Here is a 27,999-nt window from a genome sequence, read left to right on the forward strand (position 1 = left end):
GAAATTTCCAAACTAAATTATATTTTATTCTGTATATTACTTCTTGGTTTTTATCTCATAAAAAGCCAGTAGAAATCAACATAACTAAAGTAAGTTCTTTTGGCAGAAATTTAAAGTATTTGGCTGAATATCATTGAGGAAAGTCTATTAAAATTAGCATTAACTAGTGAGAATCCCCTCTCTTATCTCCCACTGTTAATGAAAACTTCCAAATTCACATAATTGTGTGGTGTGTAGCAGTAACATTCTGCACAATACTATATATACTACGTTCTGGATAACACCACAATTCTAAAAACCAACACTTTCTTGCCCCAGCCCAGTCTGTTTTGTTTTTTCTCCCTATATTGGAAAATGTGAATAGTGGCTACCAAGAAGCTAAACTAAACAAATAAAAACTCAAATACTTACTGTCGCTGGGGAGGCCCGAGTGGTATGTGTCACTGAGTGACCAGAATTCTCCATTGAATTGCCAATCAGATAGGTTCCTCCAGAGCTGCTGATGAGTTGTCCTCCCGTGACGCCCATCTGAATCCCACCAGTGCCCACCATACTGTGGGATGAGACCACGGTAGTCACCTGTGCGGAACTCCCTTGGGTATCAAAGTAATTCCCTCCAGTGTTTTGGCTGTACATCTGTGTTTCTGTGTAAGGATAAGTTGTTGTTCGGCTTTAGAAGAAGAAGAAAAAAGAAATTTACTAGCTTATTTATATCATCTTATTTATTTTTTTCCAGTGTGTATGTATGTTTAAAATATATCAGTTAGCTTAGCCTCTGGAACGTGGCAAGTTTTGCATTTTGTATGAAATTTCATTTCCAGAAGTAGTTGTGCTTACTTTCCAACTTAAAGGCACATTCCTCACTAAGTACCTCAACACTTCTCTGTAATTAGAGCTCTTGCTCTCTACTGGTGTCTACCTCCAGCATATAAATAGGTTCAGGTCTCTTCCCTCCAAAAAGTCTTGCTAAGTGACTTCTTCGATTCCTTATAAAACTTCCTGCAAATCCCAATTTTAGAAAACCTGGGATCTGGAATGACTAGGGGCTGGTGAGTCAACTCTCCAAGCTGCTTCACGTCCCTGGGTGACCTGCAATAAACCTCCACGACTGAGGAAGCTTGTGTGGGTATCTTTCTTGCCACCATAAGGACCTTGAGCAGTTTACGCACCTTGCAGTCTAAATCCCTACCTACATCTCTCTCTTCCTCTGAGGTCAAGACTCTCCTTGACGACTGACTACGCCAGCTCTCCATGCCCTGCCTTTCCATTTCCCAACAACTGCAGTAAAGCTTCTGCCCTTAGCCCTTCATTGAAATTGCTTTTAATAAGGTCACCTGCGACCAAATCTAAATACCAAGATACAAAGCTTCTGTCGGTCCTTATCTTTTATGACCTATTGCATTAGAGCGTTGTTGGCTACTCCATGTTGCCCTTTCCCTCCTCTTTCTGTTCTGATTAAGCTTGTTTCATTGATTTATTTTTCATTTTCAATTTATTATAACATTTTAACATGACATTTGTTTTCACTCTTTAAGATAATTATATGCTCACGAGAAGTTACAAAAATAGTACAGAGAAGTATAAAATACTTCCACTAAGAACTCATATATTAAATTAAAATTCCCAGTGTTTTTGCCCTTCTGTTCAATCCCCACCTCAGAGCTGGCCACTACCGACAATTCAATGTACGTTTGCAAACACTTTCTATGTATACGCCAGGTCTCCCTCTCTCTTAACCTTTCCCGTTCCTTAGTTTCCATGGCATTTCTTTTCCCCCATTTTACTTTTTCTATCACTACCTTTCAAGACCATTTCAAAGTTCCATTTTCTCTGGAACTTTAAACATTGATATTTTCTGAGGTCTCATGGTTAGTTCTTATTTTTTCTCATTTTACTCAGACCATGTACATTTACCATACAATACATGACCAATACAGACGCTCATAGTAAACAACCTGGCATAAGCTGATATCTCCACTCTCTTTACTTTGTAGTTATCCTTAAGAATTTAAAATGTGGGTTTCTAACAGCCACCTGGCTATCTCTACGAGGAAACCGTATGCTATATGGGAAGTCCCACATACCGAACTTCACAAGAAATTCCTTCTCTCTCTCAGTCTTGTCCTATATTCCCCCTCTCAAAAGAGAGCAGCACCACCTCAGCTTTAGAATTATTGCTCTTTCCTCACTCAGAGTGTCACCAGTCACTAAGTCCTACTCATTTTACCTTCTAAATTATTCTTCAACTCTCCTTTCCATTCTCAAACTCAATGCATTAACTCATAATATTCTGCATTATAGTTGCCTTCTAATTGGTTTTCCTTCCTCTAATAGGGCTCTCTTCCAATCTATCTTCAACTGTGCTACCAGAGGAATTTTTCTAAAATGCAAATACAAAAACAAAACTTTTCTTAAAAACCTTTCCATGATTCTCTCTAGCCTTCAGAAGGAATCCAGAACTCTTGACTGACCTTAAAAGAACCGGCATGGCTGGTGCCTGCATAATCTTCGGTCCTGGTACTAGTCATACCCTCAAATGCTTTTTTTACTTACATCACACACTGACCTTTTTGGTTAGTCCCCCAAAGTGTCATTTTCTCTTGCTTTCCTGCTTTGTTACACATGGCTTCCTCTGCCTGAAAGGCCTTGACATTTTTCTTTAACTCCCTTCCTTTGTCCTAATCACTCATATACTCTGAGCTCAAGCATCACCTTATCTCCAAATTATTTTTCTGTATCCCTTGCCCTCTCTGGTCACTCCTCACAGGGCTATTATGCTCTGTTCTCTGTATTTTCCTAATGCATATCCTGTGCATACCTGAAATATAACTCCCAATATACTGATGGTTAAATTGTCATTTCTTCATACTCCCATGAAAGTATGTTTCATTCCCATCTGTACCCTCAACACTTAACACAGTTGCTGGTACACCATGAGCACACTAATCAACAGATAAAAACATAATCTGACATAATAGCCAGTTTTGTAAATTTATAAAACATAAATCCTATTTTGTTTTGTTAAAACATGAGAAATTATGCTAAACTATTCAAACATTTGCCTGTAGCATTTAAAACAGGTCATTTGAACTCATTAGAAATTAACTTTTAATATAATTTATAATGTAAATTTTAGTAAAGTAATAATAGTGCTCTGAAAGTACTGCACACTGAGTAAAGTTAGTGCATTATAGCAAGAGCCACCGTACCAAAACCAGGTACTAATTTCAGTTTGGAGCAATGATAGAAACAACCCCACAGAGAATATTTTTTAAAGAGAGAAAATGCCATTTAAAATATTGTTCTCTCATTGTTGCTCTATTTCCTAACTGGAACTCTCATCTACATATTTCATTACATATTGATAAAATAAAAAAAGTCATGCTGATTTCAAATTTAGGTAAAAAGAGAGATGAGGTCATTTTAATTTATGTCTACTGAATATGACAGTAAGCCTATTTGACTGTACTTAAAAGAACACAATTTGATGTTGGTATTTAAATATAGCCAAATAAGGTCACAAATAGATACAGGACAATAAATACTTTGACAGATGCAAGACATGGTGTTGGCTTTCATTTTCAGAGTCTTAGCAAAATGCTTAAGTATGCTCCCTAGTAGAAAGTTGGTTTCACAAATAAAACATAATAATCATAAGATAGGTAACATACTGACCATTTACTATGCAATCAGCACTATTCTACGTGCTTCAGGTTTTAACACATGTAATCTTCATTTCAACTCTATGAGATAGGTACTATTTTAATTCCTATTTCACAGACAAGGTGAATAGGATGATTAGCTTTGTCCAAAGCAAATAGCTGGTAAAAAATGGATTTGGAAACTACACTGAGCCCATATTCTCAACCATTTCATCACATAAAAAGAAAACTTTTTAGGTATGTCAATGACATTGTGAATGACTATTGGGAAATAGCCTTAACAGATGGTCCAGGGGCCATATGAATGTTTGTTATTTGGGATTTCCTTACACCTTAGTTACTATGTACTGGTCCCACACTACTCTCCTCTCTTCTCCAGAATGGGATCTGCAGATGTACTTGCCATGGTAAAGAGACAGAAAAGGTGGAGCTATTTCAGAGGATACTTACCATCACAAGCTCAGAATTTATAAGTTCTGTGATCATGGAAGTTGCTACTCTATCACAAGAGAAACATTTCAAGGAATTTATATCACTCTATCTTTTGGGCATGCTTCCTTTATGTAACTAGTGAATATTAGTAATGCAAACAAATGCATCACAGATATACAAAATCTGTATCTGTAGCCCTCGAGTCAGTATAAAAATATGGCAGCAAAATGAAATGCAACCTGCTTTTACTTTCAAGAGCTAGAAAATGAGCAAAGAAGAAGACAAGGGTACAAGTCACTGAAGAGCATGTCTAATCCCTAAACTATCCTCATTACTGAGTCATGACCCCTACGACTGGGAAGGCTTGGCTACTGCACAAACATGCCCTGAGGTAGAGACTGGCAATTTATAGGGGAAGGTAAAAGGGCAGTTTGACTAAGAAATGAATTTGTCTCTGATAAACAACGTACACTTGCAATGAGAACAGAGATTTTAAACACTGGATTGGGTAACAGAGAAGGTGAGCATTAACATATACATTGGAGTACTGTCTAGAGCCAAAGCCAGAGTTATGCACAAATAACCCCTAAAGGTCTTCCCATGGTCTAAATGCTCTACGGTCCTAAATAAATACTGAAGAATTTATGTAAAAAAGAAGCACCACCAGCAAAAACAGCAGTTCTTTCTTAGAAATAATGACTTTTAATTCTGATACCTCAGACCAGCTTATCTTTCATATTGAATAATGAATATGAGAGTTATTGCTTGTACACTATTTTCCCCAGAAATTTCCAAGATACAGGGTGGGGGAAAAGTAGCTTTATAGTTGTATATAGGAAAAAATACAATAATTAATAAATAATACAAGAATAAACTATGTGTTTCATGTATTCACAATTGTAAACCTACTTTTGCCCCACCTTGCATATGTTTGAGAAAATAACTCAATATTTTGCATATCTGATTGAAAGCAGCGAACTATTTCTGGACTGTACATTCCTGAAAGAGCTAAATTCCCAAGGAGCTCTGTTCACGTTTGAAAGATGCTGCTGTGTTCCTTTTGTTTATTTATTGATTGCCACAGACGGTTATGAAAATAATGTCATTATTTCTAGAGCAGGAAAGAATCTTTCCATTGTTCTGCATATGTACCCAGTAATGAGCGTAAACACATAGATATGTGCATACTTGCCTACAGAAGCTTCTTCATAGCCGACTCTATTATAAGGGTCTATGTAAATGTCAGGACTCTGATCCATTGAATTCAGCAAATTATCGCTGCCTGCATCCCATCAGGCCGCGGCATATACCCTGCTAAGCATCATCCTGAATTTCCCTGCTTCCTATTCACTACAATGATCGTGTCCGTCTACCGTCTACCTCAGCTATAACCAATTTTTCTGTTTTCTTTAACTTCATGTGTCTTATCCACCATTCCAGTATATACCATCTCTAAATTATATGTGTTGTATTTTACCCAGGTTCTGAATATTCTCTCCCATAGCAATGGAATGTAAATGGCAAATTAAGGAAATAAAATATCTTGTAAATTTTATACTATAAAATTTATTGTGAAGATAGAATATAGTAATGTTGGTCATTATAATATCTTACTTTGGTACAATGTTTTATGTTTTCAGGCTACTTTGTACTCATTCTTTTAACAGATATTTATTGAGAATTTATTATGGAACCTAGAATAAAAGGAACAAAAAAGACATAACCTCTGCTGTCATAAGGGCTACTGAACATAAGAAATAGGTGGTCAAAAGAAAGGAATGGAAATAAGATCATGAGAAATTTCCTTAAGTCTATGAAAGAGAAAAAATAGAACAATGAAATATAATAAGTAGGAGGGCACATTAGACAGGTTAGTTAAGAATGTTACCCCTAAAGAAGAGCGATTTAGGTTGAAACTAAATGAAAAGCCGTCAGCCCTGTGGAAAACAGGAGAAAAAATATATTAGGAAGAGAGTACAGGATGTGCAAAAGCCACAACACAGGAAAGCTCCTGGTATTTAGGAAGAAATTAGAAGTCGAGAATGGCTGGCTATGACAAATGAGGAGATGAGAAAGCAATGAGGTTTTAAAAGTAGGTAAAAACTAAAAAACTCAAGGATTATAAATAAATTTTTTTAAATTGTGAATCATGATCTACAATTTTAATTGGTCACAACAGCATTTAAAAAAAGAAAGAAATTAGACAGGTTCAGGGTGTGTTATTCCACCTAGTAAGGACAGGAATTACTTTGAGGAACTTTTGCTTCTATCATACACATATGTGGTAAGTATGTGTGCATACTCCTGTGTGCATGCGTGTATTTACCCGAGTATAACATGAATATCTAACTTTCTCCCTGTGGATGGCAGTTCAAAAAGCCTGAAACACATTGTTATGGACGATGCCAAGAGGTCTGGGTTTTGCTTTAAGCTGGGATAGGAGTGAGAGGCATAGATAGGGGTAGGTAAGGGAAGGCTCCAGTCAGAGAAACCACCTTACCAAAGGCCTGAAGCCAGATCAGGAGAAATCCAGCTGGAGAGGAAGACGTAAACAGGGTTCAATACTGCAGATGGGTCACGTGAGATGATTCTGGAACATGCTCATTAGATATAATGATAGGCGGTGATCTTATCTGAAAGTGTTTCCATGAAGTGACAGCAATAGATACCTGACTGGACTAGGCTGAGGAAATAAGTGAAGGCAGCCAGAATGAACAACTTTTTAAATATTTTTGAAAAGTCTGAGAGCACATGAGGAAACTAGGAGAACTGGGGGACCAGGGAGAATTGTTTTTAGAGATGGGGGATATATTTTCTCAATTTATACTAAGTGAATCACACAGGTTAGGAATCGTTACCCCTCTTTTAGAGCTAGGATGAGAATCCACTGGTAGTGACGGTGGACAGTGTTTGGGATGGGTGCAGTGGTGTGGTGTCCTTACTGGACTACTTCTGGGGTATGGTTTTGTCTGTGGTCTGACTGTTAATGTTGCTTGTACCTGTCTTTTTTCAGCCTGATCCCTCAGACTTACTGGAAATTCCCTGAATCACAAATATCTTTCAATACATTCTTTGTTTTTCTTAAATGAACCTAGAGTTGGTTTCTGCTGCTTGAAACCAAGAACCCTGCCTTAAACAGGGTTCCCATTGTGAAGTTTTTATGTGAGTTACCAAAGCCCTGCATAGAAGTAGCTACATTATTTAGAATCTTCAACAAACTGTATTCATGTGGTACATAACCTCTGGCTGGCCAATATGCACTACTTATTTGAGTTTCTAAACAGACCTTCTCTTGAATGCTCCAAGTCAGACTGAAGGCAAAAGATATACCAAAGAGGAGACATGCCCATTGTGTGAAAAACACCAAAGGGAAAACAGTAATTCAGAAAGTAATTCAAGTGACCTGACACTCATTATTACCTAGGAATAAAAAGCAATAGTTTAAATATAAAGTAATAAATACTACTCAATAAGACTAATAAAATACTTGCCTTGATTTAAATTCAGGAGAGATACGTATTTTTGCTAATTTCAACTGCTATTAATAATCAAAAAATGAAAGCATTTATTGAGCTGTTGCTACTAGAGAGGAAATGCAAGGAAAATATTAAAAGTCAATAATAATCCTTGCAATAACTGAGTTTTGTCATTTTATTACTATATATGTTGATAATGCACTGGAATAATAAGTTTATATATATCCTATTATTGTTACAATAGGGTATCTGGACATTTACACTTTCCTTTGTATCTGAGTTCTTCATTTCTATAATAAAGAAACATGGCTCTCACATAATAAGCACACATATACAGTTCATTTACAGACAAGAGAAGTCAGAGAAGTGGATTCATGAACTTAAATCAATTTTGGTAGAAGTGGATTATGAAAAATTTTGATCCAGAGTCACTGGTCTAAATTTGCAATTAGGAAAAACTGTGCTGGATCATATGGTAGTTCTATTTTTAATTTTTTGAGGAACCTCCATACTGTTTTCCATAGTGGCTGAACCAATTTACATTTCCACCAGCAGTGCACAAGGGTTCCTTTTTCTCCACATCCTCAACAATACTTGTTATCTCTTCTATTTTCATCTTTTTGGTAACTGCCATCCTAACAGGTGAGAGGAGGTATCTCATGGTTTTGTTTTGCATTTCCCTGATGATTAGTGATACTGAGCACCTTTTCCATGTACCTGTGGGACATTTGTATGTCTTTTTTAAAAAAAAAAGTCTATTCAGGTCCTTTGCCTCATTTTAAAATCAGATTATTTGCTTTTTTTGCTATTGAGTTGTGTGAGTTCCTTATATATTTTGGATACTGACCCCTTATCAGACATATGATTTGCAGAACTTTTCTCCCATTTCATAAGGTTGCCTTTTCATTTTGTTGACCGTTTCCTTTGCTGTGCACAAGCTTTTATAGTTTCATGTAGTCCCACTTGTTTATTTTTGCTTCTGTTGCCTGTGCTTTTGGTGTCACATAAAAAAGAAATCATTGCCAAGACTGATGTGAAGGAGCTTACCCCCTATGTTTTCCACCAAGAGTTTTACATTTGCAGGTCTTACATTTAAGTATTTAATCTACTTTTGTTAATTTTTGGTGAGTGGTATGAGTTAGGGATCCAATTTCATTCTTTTGCATGTTGATATCCAGCTTTCCCATCACCACTTATTGACGAGACTATCCTTTTCACATTATGTACTCTTGGTCATAGATTAGTAGACCATATATGCATGAGTTTATTTCCGGGCTCCCTATTCTGCTCATTGGTCTATGCGTCTGTTTTAGAACTACCATATAATCCAGCAATCCCACTTCTGGGTATATACCTAAAGGAAATAAAGTGAGTATCTCAAAGAGATATCCGCACTCCCATGTTCACTGCAGTATTATTCACAACACCCAAGACACAGAAACAACGTAAGTGCCCATCAAAAGATGAATGGATCAAGAAAACATGGCATATATTCAGAATGGAATATTATTCAGCCATTTGCAACAACATGGATGAACCTTGTGGGCATTGTGCTAAGTAAAATAAGACAGAGAAAAACAAGTACTGTATTATCTCATATGTTGTATATGAAAAAATCAGATTTATAGAAACAGAGAGTAGACTGATGGTTTCCAGGGGCTGGGGGGTGGGAGTAATGGGGGGATGCTGACAAAGGGTACAAACTTTCAATTATAAGATGAGTAAGTTCTGGGCTCTAATGTACAGGACAGTAACTACGGTTAACAGTATTGCACTGTATACTTGGGGGGAAAGAAAAGGGCAAACTGAGCAACCTTATACACATGCATAAGCCCAAAAGAGTCTTGTACTGAAAAAACAAAAATAAAAAACTGAAAAAGAAAAGAGATGTTAACACTGTGGTCAGCAGCGTCTCAATTCCGTTCCATTCATTTTTCCCGTGTATTTAAAACAACCAAGTCACCTGCTCTTGTCTCACCTGTCACTAAATGCTCTTCTTTATTTAACTCATTCAACAAATGTAAATTGAGGATTTATCATGTACAACTGTTCTAGATATTAGAAAGAAAATGGAGAGCAAACAAATAAGGTACCTGCCTACTTGAAATTTGCATTTTAGTGGGAGAAAGACAGATGTTAGGTAGGTTAAAAAATAGCCATGAGAATGGCAGACAGTGCTGCTGTGGAAGAAATGTGGTTTCTGTTAGAGAACAGCAGGGAAGCACACGCACAGCTGAGGCCACAGAGAAATTATTTGGTCAATAACGTGACTAAGGAGGATACACAAAAACAGGAAGAAAACAGAAGAGCAAAGCCCCCAAAGCCAAAAGAAGACAGTGATTCAAGTACACAGTAGCTGGCTAGTTGACTGTTAGATTTAAAAATTTATTCTGGAAGAATGTCTATTATGTTTAACAACTGGAGATCACCAATGGCCCTTATAAGAGCAATTTCACTGTAATGTGAAGAAGAGGCTGAAGGACATGTGGTCAATCCTGAGAAGTCTTACTAGTAAGAGGAATACAGAAATCAGGCCCTTGTTAACAAGAGACACACAATGGCCGATAGACATATGAAAAAAGGCTCAACTTCTCTAATCATCAGAGAGATGCAAATTATAACTACAATGAGGTATCACTTCACACCTGTCAGGATAGCTGCCATCAACAAGTCAACAAACAAGTGCTGGCGAGGGTGTGGAGAAAGGGGAGCCCTGGTGCACTGCTGGTGGGGATGCAGACTGGGGCAGCCACTGTGGAAGACAGTATGGAGTGTCCTCAAAAAATTAAAAATGGAACTGCCTTTTGACCCAGTGATCCCACTTCTGGGAATATATTATAAGAATCCTGAAACACCAATCAGAAGGAACTTACGCCCCCTTATGTTCACAGCAGTGTTATTTACAATGGCTAAGATCTGGAATAAGCCCAAGTGCGCATCAGTAGATGAGTGGATAAAAAAGCTGTGGTACATTTACACAATGGAATACTATGAGGCTGTGAAAAAGAGCACTCTCTTACCCTTTGTGACAGCATGGGTGGACCTGGAGATTATTATGTTAAGCAAAATAAGCCAGTCAGAGAAACATAAATATCATATGATCTCACTTATATGTAGAATTTAATGAGCAAAATAAGCTGATGGACAAAATAAGTCCAGAGGCATGAATGCATGGAACCGACTGACAGATCTCCGAGGGGAGGGAATGGAGGGGACAGGAAGAGATTAACCAAAGAACATACATGCATATATGCATAGCCCATGGACACAGACAACAGTGTGGGGAAGGCCTGGGGTGGGGCAGAGGCTGAGTGGAGGGGGGCAAAGGAGGGGGAAATGCAGGACATCTGTAATACTGTCAACAATAAAAACACTAATATTTTTTAAAAAGAAAGCAAAATTTTACCCACAAATCCTGAAACTAACTATTGCACTAAAAGATAAAAGAGTATCTCTTTTAAGGTTCCTTATTAATAATTTTTAAAGTGTATAGAAAAAACTTGGATGGCCTAAAAAAAATGTACTAACTACATGATTTTCAAGCAATGCCTATTTTAAATCCTGAGTCTGGTACACACGCTTATGGATTTTGAATAAATCTATTCAATGCCAATATATTAATAATGTGGCACACACACAAAGTATGTCATGTGATGTTATTATATATTATTGAGATAAAAGAGTTTTGTGCTTCAGTTTTTAAAATACTGCATTTCTTTCCCATAGGACTACTCAGAGCCTTTAAAAGATTAATAATAGGAATTTAGAGACCTCAAAAGAAGAGCCTTCGTGCAGTATTTCCCTGCTTGTGTAACTATAAAATGGATTAACATTTAATGAAACACAGTTTGATAAGTTGGGCTTGATGAGAAATCTATATTCTAAACAGGAAGACATGAGATGGCTTTATAGGGGTCAAGTCTTATTATAATATATATCTATACAATGAACACGTAAGCATTTTAAAACATTGATCATCTCTAAACAGTAGATAAGCTTCAAAGAGTAGTTGATATAAGAAAATCTTTTAAAAAAATATTTCTTAATTTAGCCATGATGTAGAATGATGTCTTTATTTTTACTTTTACTAACATGACAGAGGAGTGAGTGGGGGAAGTATGAGTCAAAAAGGAGTGGGGGAAAGAAGAAAATCATTTACAAAATTGATTTCTTATCTACATCAAGAAATTTCAATTGAATTGGACTCTCTCTACATGAAATGAAATGTTTCTCAGCAGGTTTAATTACAGTCTTCTAAATGATTACAGATTATAAATTGCAGAATCTGTAGAAATGGACAAGACTGATCCAGCCTTTGAAAAAATCCTCTTGGGAAAACTATTTTAAGAAAATATATAGATGGTGTAGCCTGGGTGACTACAGAAGCAATGACAAAATACACAGGAGCAAAAGTGAATTAAGTTACCTTCTCCCTTGAGTTAAGAGTTCTATTCCTACTCCCAGCACAGTAAAGCAGTCTCATTTGTTCAATTTAAATGTGTGCTCATTCACTAACTCACACTGTTAAGCTTGTCATGCTGGCAGTAAATGTCCATATTCACACTGAGAACCAGGTAAATACTTTAGTATCATCAAATTATAACGATTACACATTTTGGTAAGTGATGACACATCTCCATGAGGACTATCATCGCCTCTTGAGCAAGGCGCGTGCATTATGGCTACTTGGCCTGGGGATGCTGGTGACAGGAGCATCAGTGAACCAATACTGACTAAGCATGCACAGGCTGGAGGGCCATGTACTGGGTGCTTGAAAGTTCATGATAAAGATTGGCACCCCCATCTTCTGGGAGTATCATCAGCAAAAAGCATTAATTATCACACAGAAGTAGGAATTTGACTGTGACCCAAGTGAGAGATCAAACACGAGCTGGCTATTAATTCAGTGTGGTGGGAGAATCTGGAATAATCTTTTCTAACACACATGGAAGTATATCAAATAAAAAGGGAGCATAAAGAACCTAAAATGAACATGAGAGACAAAAATTGTATGTAGTAAAATGTCAGCACTGCAACAAGGAAAAAGAAATTGGAATGGCTTTTGCTGAAAAAAAAATTTTTTTTATATTTGAGAAGAAAACATTCATAGTCCTCTAGATACTAAAATTTTGAATATAACTTATGGCAACACAATGTTTCTTCAGTAAATATGAAAATGCTGCTGCAGAATCTTTAGTCAAAAACTATACTTGATAGTATGAAAAGGTTTTTAAAGATGCACCTTCTTTCTCTTGACCAAGGATGCACATTTATGACATGACTGGTAGGAGTTCAGAGACAACCTGGGCTCATACAGACCAGATCAAAGCTAATTGGACTCTGTGGAAAATGAACTCATGACCTAGACCTCATTAGTCATGATCTAACCAACTGAGCTAATGGGCCATATAAAATATACGTTGGCACGAGATATTTACTTTGAATCATTTCTGCGCTTAAATGGGCCACATAATTTTAGAGTCAACTTTAGAGGTGCTGTTTTTACAAGCTTTTGTGAATAAATTGACTCATTGATCACACATTTACCTATTATGTGGAAGACCATAAGGTCAGTGGTGGGTAGTTTAAAAATGCACAAGGCAATACACAGAATTCAGAGTCTAAATAGGAGAGGAAAATGTAAAAAAAATAACTATAGTACATAATTCTACAGCAATAACTAATGTTTACTGAGTGTTTACTATTTCTCAAATATTACACAAAGCACTTTTGATAAGCTAACTATACCCATTTCATAGGTTAAAAAAGTGAAGCAGGTTGTGTAACTTTTACAAAGTCACACACTAGTAATCTCTCCATCCTGCCTTGGACCAATGATAAATGACTGTGTTATATACTGTAGAGTTAACTTTCTCAAAACTCATTCCAACTACCCTTTTCCCTTGCCACCATATAGACAAGAAAGCTACAAATTCTCATTCCCAGATTCCTGGGCCACTAATGATTATTGGTGACACAGTTATAACCAATGAAATGAAAGCAAAAGGGAGCTAGGAGTTTCTGGGAAAGCTTTGCTTTCTCTCTCTCTCTCTCTCTCTCTCTCTCTCTCCACACACACACACACACACACATGAACACATATATATATAATGTGATATATATATAGTATGTGATATATATTTTACATATAATATATATATATATATTCTAGGTAGCAAAAAGAGGAAAGGTGAAAAAAAAGGTTTTCTTTTTATAAAGCAAACATTATCTTTATTTAATAATCTTTGACATTTAAAATACAAGTCAAACATCCACATTAACAATAGAGTCCTCAGTTTTCAGCAGTATTTTAGAAGCCCGGTTTTTCTAAGGACCAGACAGGAAGGCCTGCACATATAAGAACAGTAAAAGATCTTACAGTGTGGTGCACACACAGAAGGGCTGCAGTTCGGTCCTGAGCAAATGACACTACCACAGTGCACTTGTCTCATGGCCAAAAGACAATGCTTTTTTATTTCAGATGTTTTCTGTACTTGAATTTCAAACTGTTTATTTATAAGAACAGTAATTTAAAAAAACTTACTCCCAGTAGTACAGTGTTGTAGAAATTTGATAATCACATTTCCAATGTATGTTTTTCTCTTTCAAAAAAAAAAAAGAACATTAAAAAATGTTCCTGGAAACATTCCCTTTTGAACTATACAAGAGACAACTGAAATGCCTCCTACATTAATCATGAATTTCCACATATATTCCATTATATTTGGATTTTGTGTGTATATACCCATATATGCACATAGTCTAATTATTCATCTACTGTGTATATATTATATATATAAAACATATATATGTGTATATATATGTGTGTGTGTGTGTGTATATATATATATTTAAAATCCCATTCAACATTGTGCAAATCACTAGCACTATGTACTGCAAATATAAAATAAGCCTTACTGGAGAAAATCGTATAAGCTGACATATAGCAGAGGGAGTATAGCTGGACTGGACACACCATCGAAATTGCTCCAGTAGATCTCTGGCCTCAAGTGGGAGAACTAAGAAGACTCCCACACATAAACTTACATTGCTCCATTGGTGTAGACAGTATCGCTTCCTTCCACATACTGCACCTGAGCTGGATAGACATGTTGTACCTGTTGCACGGTCTGTACCTGCTGTACCTGAAAAACAAATATTAGGACCCTGGTGAGAGGTAGATATGAAAAAATACACAGCATCAGATTTACCTCAAAGATTTTTCTGGGGTGCTGATGAATGTGAGAGTGGCTTATGATGTGATCCTTAAGATGCTTCAAGATAAATGAATGTTGGTTGGGCCCAAACCAACTGCAGCAATTAGGCTGAATAAATTCTATAACATTCCTGCAGATATATACGTATATACACACTGCAAACATTTAGGGTGAAAATTCTCAAAGCTTCTCACTCGCTTTGACAATTTATGAAATTCTCTTCCTCTGCATTATTAAAGCTAAATTTATTTTTTAATAAAAAAAATTCATGGTGGAAAATTTCAAACACTTAAATGTAGAATAAATATTATAATAAAGCTCAATTATTCATCATCCAAGATAAATATTTGTTTCCAGACCTCTTCTTTCAACCATTGACAGGATTATTTAAAAGCAAGTGCAGAGATTATATCATTTCACAGGCAAATATTTCATTTTGTTTCTAAGAAAGAAGAATTATTTTTAACATGAATACAATACTAATATCACATATAAAATATTAACAATTCCTTAAAATCATCTAAAATCCAGTCATAGTTCAAATTTCTATGATTATCCCCATGTCTTATTATAGCTGGTTTGTTCAAATCAGGATCCAAACAAGGTCTACATATTCTATTTGTATCCTTCCTATCTTTCTCTTTTAATCTCTAATAGTTTCCCATCCTTTTTATTTCTTTACTACTACCTACTGAAGAAACTGGATCATTTATCATGTAGACTTTCTGAAATTCCAGATTTGGCTGATAGCATCCCTGAGATGTACTTGAGTAAGTGCGTGTGTCTCCTGTATGTCATACAATCTGGGAGTTAGATCGTGGGCCTTGAAGAGGTTCACATTTTGAAAAGCTGTGTACTTCCCATTGAGTCATATCAGTTGCCAGGGCAACAACTATTACAATGATTACAAACTTCCCCATTGAAAATAATGTAAGCCCAAGACAATCAAATAACACCTTTATGGTCATGAGGAGAAAAAAAATGTCAAACCTAGAACTCCATAACCAGTGACACGTCCTTCAAAATGAAGGGGAAATCCCTTCTCAGACAAACAAACCGGGGAGAATTATTCCCCCGCAGACCTCCAGCGAAGGTAAGGACACAGCTTTTCGGGCTGAAGAAAAATAGCACTGGGTAGAAACTGAAATCTATACAAAGAAATGAGGGGCACGAGAAATGGTAAGTTCGTAAATTAATTAAAGGGTTTTTTTTCTTTGTTTCCTATCTTTTCATTTCAATGTAGATATTTGACAATGTAAAAGTAACAGCTATATATAAGGGAGTTTACCACATATATACAATTGAAATGTATGTATCACAAAAATAGCACAAAGGATGGAAGAGGGAAATGAAAATACACTTTGTAATATTCTTGTATGTTAAGTGGCATAATCATATTGATAATTATACTCAACATAGAAGGTTTAAATCCTGATTGTTAAAATGGGTAAAAATGTGGGATTCCACTACATAGTCTGCACTACAACACACTTTAAATACCCTGATAGAAAGGCTGAAAATAAAAGGATATGGAAAAGGTAAGCTTTGCAAACACCAATCATAATAAAGATGGACTGGTTACATTAATATCAGTCAAAGTAGACTCCAAGACAAAGACAGTTACCAAAGATAAAGAGGTATTTCATCAAGAAAATTATCAAGAATAATAAATCCTGTATGTCTTGGGGTCTAAGAACAGAGTTTCAATAACATGAAGCAAAAACAGATTGGACAGAAAGAGAAGACAAGCAAATCCGGTTACATTCGTCTCTTGTAATTGACGAAAGAGAGAAAATCAGTAAGAATATAGAAATTAACAACCAACTTGATCTAAATGACGTTTATATGACAATCCATGTAACAGCACAATACACATGCTTTCTAATGCACCTGAACATTCAGCATGAAAGCTCAAATGCTGAGCAATAAAACAAGTCCTAACAAATTTAAAAGGATTAAAACAATGCACAGTATGTTCTTTGAATAAAAAAAATTCAAATCAAAATCAAAGATAAAAAGATATCTGGAAAAGCCTCAAATATTTATGTAATGAACAATACACTTTACTATAATCTATGATTCATAGAAGAAATCACAAGGGGAATTAAAAACATTTTAAATAAAATGATACTGAAAATACAATATATCAAAATTTACAGAGTACAGTAAGAGACATGCATAGAGGGAAACTTATAGTTTTAAATATTTTTATTAGGGGAAAAACCAATGCAATAAATCTAATGTTTCAACTTAAAAAGCTAAAAAATGAAGAACAAATTAAACCTAAAGTAGGAAAAAGGAAATGAAGAGAAAAAACACACACAATGAAACGGACACCTAAAATCAATAGGAAAAAAATCAATAAAATGATACACATTAAGGTAGACTTAGGAGTAAAAGAATATAAAATTTTGAATACCAAAGATGAAAAGTTAAACACATCCTAAAGAGAAAAAACGTACAATAAAGACCAATTAATGCCAATAAATTCAACTATTTAGCTTACATGAATAAAGTCCTTAAAATACACAAATTCCCAAAGAAAAGAAACACATACATACACATGTGAAATTGCATACCTTCCCACAGAGGAAACAAACTCCAGATCACTGGTGAATTCTACCGAACATTCCGGAAGTAAAAAAAAAAAAAAAAAGCTAACCTAACATAAATGTTTTACAAAAAAAATAATAAGGGAACATCTCCCAACTATTTTTATGGCTAGCCTTACCATGAGACCAAAACCAGAAAGACATTACAAGAAAAGAAAACTACAGAATAATTTCTCTCCTGAACATAAACACAAATATCATTACCAAAATATAGTCTTCCCTCAGTATTAGAAGGGAATGGTTCCAGGACCCCCTGCCAATACCAAAATACAAGGATGCTCGAGTCTCTTACATAAAATGGAGTAGGACAATGCATACAAGTGGCCCGCTACATCCCAGAGTTCCCAGCCATGGATGAAAAATAATGATTTCAATCCCTGGTTGGTTGAATCCATGGAAGCAAAAACCAAGGATACAGAGTGACGACAGTACATTTATTGAAAATAATCCATGTATATGTGGACGTGTGCAGTTCAAACTCACATTGTTCAAGAGTCAACTGTATACCTGTTCCAGCAATATATTTATAGAAAAAAATCATAATCAGGTGGGGTTTAGCCAAGATTGCAATGTCATGTTTAATATTTAAAAATCCGTAAGTGCCCTGCAGGTATGGCTCAGCGGTTAAGCATCAACCTATGAACTGGGAGATCGCGGTTCGATGTGTGGTCAGGGCACGCGCCAGGATTGAGGGCTCCATCCCCAGTAGAGGGCTGCAGGAGGCAGCCAATCAATGACTCTCATCACTGATGTTTCTCTCTCTCTCCCTCTCCTTTCTACTCTCTGAGAGCAATAAAGATATATTAAAAAAAATAATAAAAATCCATAAATGTAGTCCACCAAATTTACACTGAGAAAAATGATATGATCACCTCATGCTATAAAAGCATCTGATAGAAATTCAAATCCATTCAAGTTAAAAAACAAAACAAGTGCTCAGTAAGCTAACATAGAAGGAAACTCAATCTGACGACAAGAGGCATCTATGAAAAAATACAAATATACAAATTAAATGGTGGAAGTCAGAACTTTAGTACTTAAATAATATTCATTTTTTCATAAAAATCCTTTGTTTAAATTCTTCAGTGCTTCCCTATCACACTTTAGATAAAAAAAAAATAACTCAGGCTGGGATACAAAAATCTTATTAATACCATCTAAACCTTGATGGGTATTTTTAAACATGGTTTCTTTGCTCCTTTATAATTATACATTAAAATTTTGCACATTCTTTCTACCTTCTCGCAGCTCATGTTTTTTTCTACATAAACTATCTCATCAAACAACAGAAATCTACCATTTTCCTTCCAGGCATAATTAAAATTTTACTTTCTCTAAAAAGCCTTCCGTAACTTATTCTATCCCATGAGAGACTGACTATTCCTTTCTTTTTGCTCTCTTAGGACTGACTCATTAATTCAGGGGGTAGCACATACTTAGTACTAACTTAGGTTCTCAATTGGTAGTACTTTATGTAGCCAATATGTTGAGGTGGCAAAATCAGTTAATTTGGAAGTAGGAGAACTGATTTTTAAGTCCTTGTGCTGATATTTTCTGTTTGTATATTGGGACAGCAGATTTATTTCTTTAAGTAATAATTGCCTTGTAACATACAAAATATATCTGCTCTATCACAAAGGATTTTTGTGGGGATCCAAAACTATTAAATATAGATACAAAGCACGGTATAGGCATATACGATAATTATAGTACATCTTGAAAGTTAATGAAATTATTAAATACTTAAAAACTATGTCTTGTCTTCTACATCTATGTAAATTTCACCTTTATATCCCACTTGATTTCAGCCAAAAATATGCCCAATATATGTTCACCAAGGGTTCCTTTAAGGCATGAAATTCTGTAATTCAAGTAGAAATGAAACTCAGAAAGTGTCAAGAATCTTGGAAAACAAGTCTGGATAGTTGCTGGCTAACTCATCTAGGATGGCAATATATAAATATGTCTCTTGATTACATTGACATTTTATAGCACAATGTAAAAATAGGACATAATTCCTTACATTATCTACCAAGTTAAAGAAGTGACAAAATAAATGAAAGATAAACTAAGTAGTGAAAATAGTGAATCACAGCATATTCTGGAAGTAATACAATCTTCATTATTATTCAATGTGTGTGGTTGTTCTACCAACCCCTAGAAACTGGGCTGAAGATGCCCTTGAAACAATTCAATGATAAGATTCAGGACTGCACATAGTATTCCTTCAAGGGTATATTGATGGATGAAATAAAAAAGGGGGTAGGGGAGGACAGAGCTAGAAGAAAGAAGGTAACGGGGAAAAACTGCCTTGTGTATATATGCCTCATTTCACCAATGAGAAGTTAAGACTCTTGAAAAGTCTTTTAGTTTTTAGCTGAGGGTTGTTATTTAACTCCCCCCTCCCCTCCCCTCCCCTCCCCTCCCCTCCCCTCCCCTCCCCTCCCCTCCCCTCCCCTCCCCTCCCCTCCCCTCCCCTCCCCTCCCCTCCCCTCCCCTCCCCTCCCCTCCCCTCCCCTCTCCTTTCCTTTCTTTTGGACAGTGGGGCTCTATTATAAGTAAAAGTGACTTGGAGAGCCACAGAAATGCTCCCTTCTATCTTAAATTAAAGTCAGACCTAGAAAGAGATCTGTGTTTATAGAACCAGTCTATCGAGATTTACAAACCCAGTCACAGGATGGAAATGAGAATGACAGAATTCTAGCCTACCCCTACCCCTGGCCCAAGTTCACACATAGAGAAGGCACATTTTTATTGCTGGTATATTCCCAAAGACCCAATACAGTGTAAACACACTGTAAATATTTAATACTTATTCAATAATTAAATAATGCCCTGTACCTAGCAAAGGAAATGCCCAGTGAATATCTGTAAAATTTATCAGTATCTTCTTAATGTGGATAAATGTATTAGCCTTTCAAAACTATAATGAAACCACCGTGAAATGCTTATTATTCCAAAGTGAACTGAAATGATCACTTTTAATGCCATTTCATGTATCATTAAAGACCAAAGGTGAAATTCAAAAATAAAGTTGTGTGCTATTTTCTTGCCTAAAATACTTAACTGTGATTCAAATTTGTTCAAATATTATTTTATATTGTTCTTATGTTAAAAAACAATTTCTGTTCAAATATTTATAAAATTATTATTTATTATAAGTTTATTCTTTATTTCATTTGCCATATTTTAGTGCAGGAACTATTCAGGTCAGCATTGCTAAGAAAAAAGGAGAAACTGGCATTCTGTAGGCATTTCATTATCATTCCTAGTGACCATATTTTCTTCCATCTTTGTGAACTTTATAAACTGTCTCACTTCCCAAGCCCTTTGGGGAGAGGAAGAAAATGACTAAATAAACTTTATAGGAAATTCTTTTAATTTCACTCTTTCCCAAAATAAATTTTCAGATGTTTCCAAAGAGAATAAACAAATATTTTTCACCACTATTGAATTTTAATAAACAAGAAAGTGGTGAAAATGTGAACTGAAAAGAGGTGGACGAATTAGCAGAAATAATCAATTTCTATAATTAACTGTCCAATGAATAAAAATGACCTTGGGCTAAATTCTAAAAGGTTACTTAGTACATCAGAATGTTCTTGTAATGAAGTCTAATCATAATAACATTCTATACTGGAAATACGTCCATTCTCTGTCAGCTGAAGCAAAAAAATTATCCCCAAAATATAAATATATGCAACAATGTATTTACATTCATAAACACTAGATGAATTAAGCAACTTAACACTTCCTTACATATTTAAATGAAAGCACCTTGGATTACTATTCAAATGCAGTATTACAAATACATTTGCTTATTTTCATACATTTTTATAATTATTACTTATAAAATAAATGAACACCAAAACAAATTACATACCACAGGAAAATGTGCTAGCTCAACAGGATCAATTAGTATATTTTGAGGACAAATTTATGCAATCTGTTGTTTTGGATGTGCTTCAAGAAAAATAAAATGAATCACATTTCAAAACAGAACTCCTTTTCAATAGTAAATGGAATCATTTATAATTGTTAAGCTCATTAGTCAGCCAAGAACAATACTAGTCTCTTTCTAAAAATGCCTTTATTATGTCAAGATCTTCATTGCCTTTCTCATATAAGAGCATTCCTCACACATTTGGTTGGCACCAAACATTTCAAATCTTAGTACTAAGAACTGTCAAAAATTGCTGCAAGATGGCTTTAATACAGCTATAAGAAATATGAGAGAGCTCTTAGCAGATTGAAAAGATGGGATATTAGAATATCTTCTAACATGGGAAGTGTTAGAGTCTGCTCCGCGACTGACCAAAAGTGAAGCGAGAGAGGGATCGCACTGGAAAAGCTATTAATAAAAGGGCAGCAGGGAAGTAAAACATCCAGAGAAACAACTTCAGCATTTCTGAACCAGTAAAACTGTAGGGAACTGAAGGGATTGAAGGAAGATAAATAAAAAAGATGAGAGAGTACAGTGTGGGTACGCCAGAAGGGAACAGGCAAGAAAAGAAAAGGCATAAAGGAAAAACTAATTTCCTCCACAGGCATGGGTGATGGAAATAGAAATCATAAGCCTACTAAAACCATGATTTTCAGTCTTGGTTAAAAGTAAAATAGATTATATGACACAAAGCTATTTAATCAATCTTGCCAAGAAGGAATCCTACAACTATTTTGAATGCTCAGAGCAATTTGCAGGTAAAGGATGTTTATGCCTAATGATTACAAAATTACAGTGAACAAAGAATATGGTTAAGTGACAAGACAGGTTGGAAAAAAATGTTACTTAAATTCATTAGGCTGGCTTACTGGGAAAGAACAAGAAGTTTCCATATATGTGTGCGTGTGTGTGTGTGTGTGTGTGTGTGTGTGTGTGTATATAATTTTTTTTAAATTTTTATTATTGAAAGTATAGATGTCCCCTTTTTTTTCCCCCTTTGATCCCCTCCACCCTTCACCACACTATTGTCTGTGTCCATGGGTTATGCATATATGCATGTAAATTCTTAGGTTAATCTCTCCCCACCCATTCCTCTACTCCTCCACCTATATTTTTAACATTAATTTACAAAGTTCCTCCTAGGAAAGTCAATAATTACAAAATTCCTGTTTAATCTTATAGGAATGGTAGTCCTTCCACTTCAAAAAATGTGATGAATGTGAACTGTTGGAAAATAGGGTACTGCTCATTTAAACAACAGAATCCATTTTATGCAGAAAATGGAATTTGTTTGCTTACATTGTAAATTCACTCAATGACCCTGTGTTAGTTGATTCTCTCACTTATAAACTGTTCAGCTTCTTCTATTTTTCAGAAACACTCAGGTTTTTGGATACACTTTTCTCATAGTAGACGTTAAGTAAATAAATGATGCTTCTAGCACATTCAAATCCAATAAACATCACAAAGCCTGATTCCTCAAACAGGGCTAGAGTTAAACATGACACTTAAACTTTATTGGAATTATTTACTAAAACTAGGTTATTGCTATGGGCAACTAAAAGTGGTTAGGAAAGTGTAACTATTATTGTTACACTTAGTCTTCAAGTAGAATCATATGAAGGCTGATGTAGTGGAAAGGTCCTGGCTCACTCTCTTATACTTTTGACCATATGAAAATGAGGGAATCAACTGGGAGTGAATTAGTTCAATAAATCATCCTTTACTGCCTATTATCTATCACCCCTAAAATACCTGACTAGCATCAAAGAGGTGAAGCATGTTTCCAAAGGCAAGACGGGAAGCATTTCTGGGAGCAGGGATGTGACTCAGAACAGATTTAGTTTAGAATGATTTCTCAATGATAAGTTCAATGGAAATTACATAAAATATATAAACCTATGTACATAAGTCAAAAGGAACAAAGTAACAACTATCTCCTACAAGTGAAGAACATTTTTTAAATCATGATTACAACACTTTCTTAAACATTATTTCCCTTGGGGCCCAGCAGGACCAAACAAATACTTAGACTCTACTAAACTAAGTAATAATTTCTGGAAGGAATTTACTAAGTAACACTCTGGTGAGCAGAAAGAGCAAACGAGCTAAGAATACCAACCTTAATGCAGTACTAGGAGAGGTGTTTGGAGCAAGAGGCTCCTCTAGTCTTTCTAGTAATAAATAAAATTACGGAAACATAAAATACCAATAAATGTAAGCAGCACATCGGAAAATCTAACTATGCATAAAATTAAGTTTTGCAGCTTCAGAATGGCCATTAGAATATGGATGCTAAACATAATTCCTGGTGAGAATACACAGATACAGATTCATGCTTGCTCCCAGGGTCTATGGTAATGAAGCAAGAAAATAGAGATGCCGACTCCCTTGTGTGGGAAGTGCTGGGAATTAAGAGAATAAATTATTACACATATGTGTTGGTAGCCAAAGCACTGTAACCTAAACAACAGAATCTCTTAATTATATATTATTACTAAACTAGTGCTAATACTATTATTAATAGTGCTATGTAATATTATTTCATTTGTTCCTCACCAAAATCCTGAGGGGATGATTTGCATTTTTACCCCCACTTTATAAATGACGACGTAAGTATAAAGACATAGTGAGAACCCAAAGACATGGTAAGTGACATGTAGCAGTGACTCCCTGGTCTTTTGACTCCAACCAAAATTCTCTACAATCTAGAATTCTTTCCACAATACCAGTGTTTCCCCAAATGTGGGAATAATGGCATTGGTGGTACAAAGGCAGGGATTAGATAACTACAAACCAAATGCTCTGAACTTATCCAATATTTCATTATCTTTAAATCATTCTGATATGTCAAGGAAAAGGTCTCAGTCTTTACCATCTGTGATACTTAAGAATCTCATCTTTTAAAGGAAAGCAGGCCTCAGGGTTGGGTGTTGTCAAGTAATAGCAGCTAGCCAAATCATTTAATAATATTTCTTTTCTATGTACTTAATTTTAAGTTTCCCTTTATTTATGTCAAGGGATATTAGTTTTTAATTTTTGGTATAAACGTAAGGTTTTCTTTTTAAATTAAGTAATTTTATAGATAACTAGTAAGTAAAATGAGGCAGTTTGCTGAACAGAAGAAAACACTGGGCTACATATCTACAATAAATCATGCCCTTAATAAAGACAAATTCTCACCAAAAGACTTTCCAGTTTAGAGAGCTTTACATTTCATACATGAATTAAAACAAAAATAGTTACTTGTGTTAACTTATTAGACATCTAAATCCCTACAAAATATGAGAGGCACTCATACTATTACCAGAGCAAGGGTCAAGTTAATTTAAGCAAACTGTTGGTATACCACCTACTTTTTAGCAATACTTTATTTATCACACTTTATTTATCACAATATTTTTATAAGTTTCACATAAATACAGTTTCATAAGATTCAAACAATGAAGTAATCAGAATAAAACACGATTGCTTCCTGCTTTATAGTCACACTCACTTCCTGCTATCCCCCGTCTAGGGGATAATGACCGACCACAGGCTGGCATGCATGCATTCCTCCAGTCCTCTACCAAGAAATTCACCTTCATGTGTTTTTATATGTCTCTGCACTAACCAGGAGAGTTAACAGGAACCGCAACAACAGACAACTTCCAAATCTCAGTGCTTTAACTACGAAGTTACCTATAACGGGGCGCATGGGGTCTTGCTCCACAGGCCACTTAAAAACCCTGGTTAACAGAGGCTGTGCCATTTCCACGCTGTATCATCCCACGCTGTAGCCTTGCAGGAGCTGAGAGATTGTGGAGGTAGCGTGATAGCTCCTAAAAGCCTTGACTCGCAAATAATGCATGTCACTTCTGCTCACAATCTACTGCTCAAAATATGTCACAGGGCCCAACCTAAATATAGGGGGAAATACATAGGCGAATATTTGATGTCTCTGATACAGTATTTTTGTTGAAGAGTACATATATGAACAACGTGAGCTATAATGTGTTTTCTTACTACTTGCTTTACTTCACTTAACAGTACATCTTAGAGTTCTTTCCAAGTGTGTGTATGTCTGTCCACATATACATACTTGCTCAACTATTTTTATTGGTTTCATAGTATGTCATAGTATAGATGAAACTTAATTAACCATTCCACTTTTTAGGATACCATTCAGGTCACTTTTTAGGATAAAAAAGTGCTATAAAGAATGAATACATCTGGTTTTTATCAAACATCCTATGGGAGTGATCTCCATATGTTTACTGGCCATTTGTTTTTCATGTTTTGTGAATAGCCTATTCTTATCCTTTGCCCACTATCTATCGCATTGTTGGTTTTCCCTTACTGATTTACAGGATCTTGTTAAACATGACAAAATTTTTATTCCCATGTATTTCATATATTTTCCCTTCACCTGTATTTATGGTATTTATGAACTATTATTTGGCAAAACATATCAACTTGTAGTAGTGTTTTGTTGTCTACATAAGATGATCTTTCTAAGATTATGAAAAAATATTCTGTTTTTGTTTGTTTTGGTTTTGTAGTTTTAATACTGATTAGCTCTATAATCTATTTTAGGTAGTAAGATAAAGGCATACCTTTAGTTTTTACTAAACAGATTCCAATTTTCCTCAACACCATTAATTATACTATCCATTTCTTATTGAAATGATATGTTAATCTTGAACTAAGTTCTCATTTATGCATGCATCTGCTTATTTACTCTTGGTCTGCAATCACTCCATATTTATTACTATAGTTTTGTAGCATCTTCTGAGATTAGGTAGGACAATTCCTTCTCCCACTGCTAATCTAGTTTGCCTACTTTTCTTGACTATTCTTTTGCATATTCTTTTCCATGAACTGTAGGATATTTTCAACTTTCAGGAAAACCCTGCTGGATTATTTTAGTTAGGTTATATTGAAATTATGCATTTGTTTGGAAAAAGAAATGGATTCTGTATAACACTGAGCCTTTCCATTCATAAACACAGTAGTCTTATCATATATCCTTTTTAATAAAAATCTCGTTTTAAAATTTAGGCCGTCTTGATGGGTCTTTCATAGGTGAGTTATTTGCTTTACCCTAGTTCACTGGCTATGTATGAGAATTAATGATGATTGATGCTAGATACCAAAGGGATGTGGTAGGCAGAATTCTAAAAATTCCTCCACCCTCAGATTCCAAACCCTCATCCTTGCAACCTCTGAATATGATCTCTCTCCTAAGATTATGTCATGTTATATGGCACAGTTGAGTTCAAAATAAAGTAGAAGGGATTTAGCCCCATGAGTGCAATGCTTCTCTGGCTGGTGGAAGAAGAAGGAGTCAGAGTCAAAGTCCTCAACATGTCATTGTTGCTTTGCAGATGGAGGGGGCACAGGAGGAGAGAGCAGAGCTCAGCTGACAGCTAGCAAAACAGAGACCTCAAGTCCTGCAACTGAAGGAAGGGAATGAAGTCTACCAGCAACCTGAATGAGCTTGGAAATGAACCGCTGCCCTGGCCCTGTAGGTAAAAGCCCAGTGTCTCAGACACCTGAATTTTAGTCCTGTGAGACCTAAATCAGAGAACCCAGTCCAGTCTACTCAGACTTCTGACCTACAGAAATTGTGAGGTAATAAATGGGTATTGTTATAAGCCACGACATTTGTTACACAGCAATAGAAAACTAACCCACTTAGGCTACTAGCAAAGCAATAGCTACTACCATTCTCCACCAAGACGTTCAGGATTCCCCGGGAGGAGGAATACACTCAGAACCACTCCCTCATCCCTGCGTGTACTCTCATGCATGTTACCTAATATCGTTAATGGTCTACTGCGGTTTAAGTTCTTACGGAAATAAAAGGCTAATTTTTCTTCCAAACTTTTTATATTAAAGGTGCAAAGTAAATAAAAAATATCAGAGGTCAAAAAGGAACCTCAAAGGCATTGGGTAAAGCATCTAATGAAAATGTAAGAGTATAATAACTACTGCATTATCAAACCCTACAACACAAAATTTATTTCACAAGATGGCAGTATATATACAATCACAGGGTTCCTTCAGTATTTTACCTACATATATGCAGTGACTACAATGTTTAAAGGAGACTATTTTGGTAAAATAGTCACTAATCAACAATCTCAATTCCACTAGTATAAACTGCTCCACTGTCTACCTTTTTTGCCTTTAAGTGAAAATGCAACTTATTATTTAATATGTTAAAATTTTAAAACTCTAAGAAATACTGAATTATTCATACTCTGAAAACAGTTTAGAGGAATCTGATGTATAGCTGAATTATATAATTTTTTAAAAGATGCCTTGAAAGAAAACTTACAATGGTACTTGATGACAAAACTGAAAGTAAAATAAGCTTCACTATTTTCTTCTCCATGCTTCGATACTATTTGAATCCTGTCAATAGAATATGTTGCAAGTAGCACTTGTGTAAAAACTTTAAGACAAAGGAACAAGGTAAAGCAAGAAAAAAGTTAAGTGAATATGAAAGATAATTATTTCAATTTCCAGAGAATTGAGAGCAACATACTAAGTTTTAGAATCTGAAGAAAAAATTAAACTAAAAATAGAAAGAGTAGAAATAATTAAAAACAAGAAAATAATGTAAGATGGAATAATTATCGGCTACTTGTTAAAACTGTTAAAGCAATGGAA

The 27,999-nt window shown here is 35.4% G+C and overlaps 1 protein-coding gene across 4 annotated transcripts in view; it reads right to left on the bottom strand.

Annotated features, from left to right (window-relative positions):
- RFX3 (regulatory factor X3) overlaps nt 1-27,999 on the bottom strand; it is a 252,404-nt gene that overhangs the window by 91,786 nt on the left and 132,619 nt on the right. For all 4 annotated transcript variants that reach the window (XM_081150809.1, XM_081150810.1, XM_081150808.1 and 1 more), the window contains exons 3-4: nt 14,618-14,715; nt 412-670 (exon numbers count right to left, since the gene is read on the bottom strand). In XM_081150809.1, coding sequence (XP_081006935.1) covers nt 412-670; nt 14,618-14,715 — 357 coding nt within the window. The remainder of the gene's footprint in view (nt 1-411; nt 671-14,617; nt 14,716-27,999) is intronic.

This window comes from Miniopterus schreibersii (genome assembly GCF_964146895.1).
Source record: "Miniopterus schreibersii genome assembly, chromosome: 11".
Lineage (NCBI taxonomy): Eukaryota > Metazoa > Chordata > Mammalia > Chiroptera > Miniopteridae > Miniopterus > Miniopterus schreibersii.